Source organism: Perkinsus marinus, assembly GCF_000006405.1.
Source record: "Perkinsus marinus ATCC 50983 genomic scaffold scf_1104296944200, whole genome shotgun sequence".
Taxonomy (NCBI): domain Eukaryota; phylum Perkinsozoa; order Perkinsida; family Perkinsidae; genus Perkinsus; species Perkinsus marinus.
The window spans coordinates 46,561-53,213 of record NW_003211511.1 but is presented as its reverse complement, the minus strand read 5'-3'; the positions used below and the strand labels follow the sequence as shown (position 1 = coordinate 53,213).

The 6,653-nt window shown below is 45.5% G+C and overlaps 1 protein-coding gene and 1 non-coding gene across 2 annotated transcripts; both read left to right on the top strand.

Annotated features, from left to right (window-relative positions):
- Positions 1-2,963: 2,963 nt before the first annotated feature.
- Pmar_PMAR002432 (hypothetical protein) lies at positions 2,964-3,749 on the top strand (the record flags this gene model as incomplete). Its single annotated transcript, XM_002780679.1, has 1 exon — positions 2,964-3,749. One exon carries the CDS (start codon positions 2,964-2,966, stop codon positions 3,657-3,659), a length of 696 nt encoding a protein of 231 aa, XP_002780725.1. The 3' UTR covers positions 3,660-3,749.
- A 2,660-nt stretch (positions 3,750-6,409) lies between these two features.
- Positions 6,410-6,481, top strand: Pmar_PMAR002431. Its single transcript has one exon. It is a non-coding gene; the product is annotated as a tRNA-Pro (tRNA).
- Positions 6,482-6,653: the final 172 nt, after the last annotated feature.

Below are 6,653 nucleotides of genomic sequence, written 5' to 3'. Positions count from 1 at the left end.
GATAGGTATTCTCACCGTTGAGGCGTACACACTGTGAATGAGCATAGCAGAATGAAGCAGAGAATAGACCATGTCGATGGGAGCAGTAAACCCTGCAAGACATTTATATTATAACTCTGGAGGAGCTCCAAACCATCGAAGATAGTAGCTAATTCAACGAGGGCCATGTCTGTATAACTAAAAGAGCCCACCGACGATGTTGATCCAACGCGAGGCGAGCTCATATGGGGAAGTAGTACCCCTACGTGGTGCTGCGAGATACCCCGATGGACTCAGCGATTACGAAACGCATACGAAGCACATCCACTACGGGACCTCAATAAGTATCCCCGTCGAATAACAGGAAGGCCATAGCCTCCGACGCTAAAGTCACATCAATACAAACAGAACAGAAAATACATTCTATCAATAACAATGCGATCATCAACCCATTGGTAAGATACAGAGAAGCTACGGCATTTCCTGACTACAGTGCGGAGAGTGCTCTTCCACACGGACCAGGACCGCAGAGATCATATATTATTATGGGCTTCTATCATACTTGGCGATTGACAACCCAACGAGTGGCTACTCATGAAAATGCGATGATATTACTTCCGGAATGTTTCCAATGGTGCTTTTAAAGATACTTTTCGAGGCCGTACCCCACCCACTGTTGCCGGTCGGCTTCCACCAACGATACTTCCGTAAGCGCTTTGGCTCGTCGCTACTGCACCAAAGCCTCGTCCTTTTCCCTGAACCTTCACTGTCTCTTGCTCGGGCACTATCCCTTCTATTGCTTTCTCCCGCCATCTAGCTCGTCGTGATTCAGCTCTAGCAGCACTTCTACTCCCCCCGGGAGTAGACTGTCGACTTAGTGTCCTCACTGATGTATTTCGCGCAACACTGACTGCAGACGATGTCATTCGATTCAGAAGTGGATCTGCAAACGCCGCATGCTGCATAACATAGGGTCGCTCAGCTTCCTTATTGGATCGACCTGATGATATCGTGCTCGTTATAGTATTCACGAAGGCTTCGAGTCTGTCCGAACTGTCTTCTACTGGCATGTCTAGCTCGACTGCCGAGCCTTCCGGATTCCCTTTAAGAATCCAATCTGGTGGAGTCAATGGCACCATCTCCGAGCTAGTTGCGGTTACTATCTCCTCTGCCGTCCTACTAGCTGAACGTTCACTCAAACCGTCATCAATACCGTGACAATTCTGGAAAATGTGTGGGGCCATCAGTGGGTCGGAGGTCGACCCGAAAGGTATCTTTGGAGCGGTATGTACTGCCCTCACAGAAGGAGCTCTAGCAGAGCGTTCAACTGGTGGCCTCTTGCTATAGGAACTCCGATGTCGTATTTTCCCCTTCCCAACCTCCCTAGAATTGAGGGCATCACTGATGAGCTTCCGTCGTTGACTAGTTGCAGAGCCGTCCTTCCGGAATCCTTTACCAGATTTTTGCTGTGGGATGGTATCGATCTCCCGCAACAATCGTATTATCTCGCTTTTTCTCCTTCTGGCGTGACCAACGACTCGCTTTCCCTTTTCCATTTCCCTACCGTATACAGAAGTTACCTCATCCAGTCGACGGTCTAGAGCTTTGTGATGACACTGAAGCGATACCTCTGGCAAAGTCTCTAGCCTGGCTCTAGAAGGGAGAACTGTAGCGGGTCGGGAGTTGCCACTGACTGTGGACGGGCTCGAGCTTGGTGGATGGTCAAGAGAGGGACCGAAATGGAATTTTGGTGTTGCTGAGATCGTACTGAGAATGCCTATATTATCATGACCAGTTCCATTGAGACCAGTTCGTAATGATGATAGGTACTCCTCTGACGGGACGAAGGTACGAAATGACATTAACAATCAGCCCAAAACAAACTGATGGTTAATTAAAAGGCAAAGCAACAGCAGCAGCAGCAGACGACGACGGTGGTCTGTGTGGCTAATGAAGGGTAGATACAGTGGTGGTGGAAGTGGTGCTCCTGCCTCTTTCCAATGGGACAGTTATGCCATTCCCAAGATATACCCCAATACCATAAATCCCCCCTCTAGGGCAGCTATGCCATTCCCAAGATATACCCCAATACCATAAATCCCCCCTCTAGGGCAGCTATGCCATTCCCAAGATATACCCCAATACCATAAATCCCCCCTCTAGGGCAGCTATGCCATTCCCAAGATATACCCCAATACCATAAATCCCCCCTCTAGGGCAGCTATGCCATTCCCAAGATATACCCCAATACCATAAATCCCCCCTCTAGGGCAGCTATGCCATTCCCAAGATATACCCCAATACCATCAATTTTCCCTCTAGGACAGCTATGCCATTCCCGAGATTTTATCTAACTAATTTGGATTTCAAATGTGATAGAAAATCATGGATTCGAGCACACTGGCAGAGCACCTGTGCAAATTGAGCGAGAAGTATGTTCAACCTTTACTCTGAAAAAACCAATAATCAAAGTTGAGTACGAGCTCCGGAATTAGTACGGGAGTTCACTCACCTCTTCCTTGTAGCAATCTTCTACGTGGGAGACAACGTCCAGCAAACTTCCAAGTGCAAGATCAAAATTCAATTCAAACCCAACCCCAGCTCAAAAATTGTGCAGGAAAGTGCGCTGTCCATGCAACTGCACGAAGAATTGGAACTTTGAGCTGAGCCGCCTATGTCCATAGAAGTCAGCATTATGCTCCCAATAAGCAGAAGAATCATCTCTACTCTACCCAATAGGATAGCATTGATCAATCCAGTCGTTGCCCGTCGAGCACTGATGACCTCCTCCAGGCCTGTCTTTGCAACAAACAGAGCACTGGGTCGACACTGAGCATAGTCATGAGTCTGCATCTACTGAAGAGCCTCCTAACCGCCCTTGGACAGCAACGAGACTTTTCCTGTATGGCTCGGGGACTGCTGCTGCGGCTTGGCTGGCGTATTGTGCTATTCATTCTGGTGGTGATCCTCATAAAACCGAGATTATGATTGAGGAAAGCATTAAGCAACTACCGTTGTACAGACCTCCTGAGCGACCAGAAGCAGAAAGGTTGAGTCGAATTGATCAACATGATCTCGATGATGCTACTATGAAGGATCTAGCGACCTGGTTTATGGCTGAGGATAAGAGGGCGGCTGATGGTGTCAGTCGGTCGACGGTATTGGACTTTATAGGAGAATCTTTGGGACTGTTGGAGCCTGAGGAAGCTGAGATGGAAAAAGAGGACAATTTACGGTATCCTCGATTCGGTAGAGATAAAGGCAAACTGCTGCACGAAGTGACTAAGGCGTTCGTTCATAAGGGGCATGGTCGACTTGACGAGGAAAAGAGGCAAGCCGGGTGCTCTGTGAGTGAAGCCGCCGAATTATTGTCTAGCGTCATTGCAATTCACGGTGACGACACCGCTGATAGGGTTCAGGAACGATTACATAAGATCATAGAGACCAATTATAAGGATACTGGCTTGCCTGAGGTTTCTGTCTTTCAAAATCCTATGAATATTCCCCCACCAGTACAACCTCTACCTGAAGTAGACGAGGAAGAGGCCAATAGAGCTGTGCTCAAGCTGGAATTAGAGCAGTATACGGCTGAGTTGGCTGAGGGTGGTGCTGATAAAGAAAGGAAGAAGTGGCTGGAAAGTGAGATAAAAACTGTTGACGGATTGCTACATAAGAAGTGAATGTCGTGAAGGTGACTCCAAAATATCTGGCTGTATAAACTTGTGCGAATCTTGAATTTCCACTTTCCTTTATCAAATCGAGTTTCGATATAAGTATTTGTTGAATTGAGTCTTTGGTAAGGGAATCTTAGGTTGATTGTCGAAGATTCAAATCATGTCAAGTAGTGGTCCATCAGTCGAAAAAATCAGTCACTGTTTAGGGGATGCTCACCGAGGCTTTGTCAGCACATTTTCTCAAACTAACAAGAGATGATCTCCAGAGGAGTCTGTAGCGGCTGAGGGTGCGCTGGTCACGAAGTTCTTGACACGGCAGTGGACTCCATCAGGGAAAGTATCTCATGCACAATTAAAGAAGATACAGAATAGGTCATGTCGGGGAACAAGCTGGCTGCCTCAGTGCTACCTTCCTAAGGAGAAGCAGTATTTGATTACAAAGACAGTACCGTGCCTTGCCAAAGTGAAGGACTTGAGCGAGAACAGTTTTAAGGACGTCATAGGGAGTTCCTCTCATTCTGATAGAAAAACCGTGAAATGCACATCCCTAATTTCAGTGCATCTACGACGTATGATAACGGTTGGTTATACACGGCAGTAGCTCAGTAGAGTAGTGCTTGTTCTACGAACAGTTAATAAGAAGAAATCGACTGTAAATAGATCCATGTTAAAACCCCAGACTTCCTTATCTGAATCCCGCGTATGCTATTAGTAGAGGCAAAGCCAGCATGGGGGGAAAGCAGATGGATGTACGGGAAGAACCTGCCCAGTAGTCGAGGGCTGAGTAGGATTGGATGGTATCGTTATGATCTACTACTACAGGCCGTTAGCGGAGGCCTCTACGATGGTGCTTGTGGAGGACTTTAGTGAGGAGGAGGTAATGTACGAACTTCACACTATCATAGTATCACTATGCAATACTACACCATTTCCTGGGCCGATTAGGTCTCTAGCAGAATTCCTAATGATACATTGTTTCAGCTCGACAACTTTTTGATACTTTTTTTACTATTTGATCTTCATTTAATACTTTATTCTTGATATTAGAAAGGTTATGTATTTAGCCCTATGAAGTGGACGCAAGGCTATCTTCATTTCGGACAAGTTCTTTTATCATCATTTTAGGGTTTAATCTGAGCTGGCTCTATTGCTTCTTAGGGAGATTTCTAGAATGACACTTTAATCATCAGGTGCCGACTCTTAAATACGAAGTGGATATCACGCTTTGAAACACGCATGATTGTGAATATTACATTTCGAACATTTCTATACCATATCAGTAACTGCACTCTTCAACCCTATCATGAGTTCAACTCAGATAGTGGGGCTGCTGTAGTCGTTCGTGACTGAGCGGACCTATGTACACTGCATCAGCGAACGAAATGACAATCGTATATAGTGACTCGTGAACTGTGTTTAGGATATCTGCCTTTCAATTCTAGTAGACCGCCTAGATATGAGTTGACATACTCAACGCTTGAGTCAGTTGGAAATCTCTATTGTTATTGGTTTCATATCGATACCTGAGATCAGATCGAATGCTACCCGTACACTAGTGAAAGGATTGACGTCTGACTCGTTCAATTTCTTATTCTCAGCTTCCCATTGACATGACCTCGTACTCCCCGTCAGCCCTACCAGTGAAGATACTCCCAATGAAGGAGTATATAAGAGAATTCGAGAAGGACCATCCTGAAGGTAGATAAGCTCATTGCACGTCGTATATAGTACTCACTCAGTGGTTCGAAAGGAGTTGCCAGATCAACAACAAGTTCCTCAGCCACCGTCGACTAAGGTCAATGACGTAGGTTTTATCAGTCCAATTTTTATTCCATTCGTATTGCCTTTATCTTGGTGGGCTTGGTTTAATGTCTCACTCGTGGCTCGTATAATATACTATATCAGACACGTGTATGATTCTTTTCCCGCAAAGTTCGACGAATTCTGGCTGATTATCCGCAAAATCCAAGTCGTGTGTAGTGAGGAAGCTTCTGAACTCAGCTGAGGGAACCAAACAATCATCCCAACACTGAATTTTATGGCGCAGTGACGCATCTTCTTATACAGTCCAAGTCCTGTCTTGAATCCTGTCGATACGCCCTTTACCAGCAAGCCCAGCTTGAGGCCGGTTACGATGCTGCCACTAGTGGCTCACAGGGAGAGGTTGATAGGAGAATAGTAAACCGTACAGGAATGAATCGTCATCATCACTGATTCCTGCAGGTTCATGCGCGGTTCGCAGGTATGCAAAATCAATGTCTAAGATTGTGCAATCGAGCCTTTATCACTTCAACTTAGTTTCCGAATGATCCATTGTTTGTGACTCAATGAACACGGGTTTGGTGATGGTTATTTCGAGCGATAGTTGTTTATATGGGAACATATGTAAGCTGCAGGTATTAATTTAAGACGGTATTTTAATAATATATTTATATTTAATTCCCATTATAAGCAGCGTATTTTTTTGAACAAATCCGAAAACCTAGTATCTCACGCTTAGTCAGTAGTGTTTCTGGATGAAACTTCGACAAGGCCGAGATGTAGTGATAAGCTACAACAGATTGAGGAGAAACGGTTATATTCGTGAACGTTACTCATATATAATGACGAGGTAGAAGTTTACACCCCATAACCTTGCAATTTTGGGAAAAAAAGAAATATGGTCCATCGTTAATAAAAATGTGGAAAGCATCTCTAAAGTCCGACTGCGAGATGTGAGATGAATGTGCAGTCCGAGAGTATGGTGAGTTTTCATCGGCTGTGTGGTCTAGTGGTATGATTCGCGCTTCGGGTGCGCGAGGTCCCGGGTTCGATTCTCGGCTCAGCCCCATTGTATCATCCCAGTTTTAGAGTGTAATGAATTGCCCTGGCTAGGAATCATACACAGCGTATTCATGTCCACCAAGAGGTAGTGGCATACACGAATCACCCACTCCGAGGAAGTACCACCACTGTCATTTTCATAGGATCTCGTGAATGAGAAAATATGATGCTCCGATC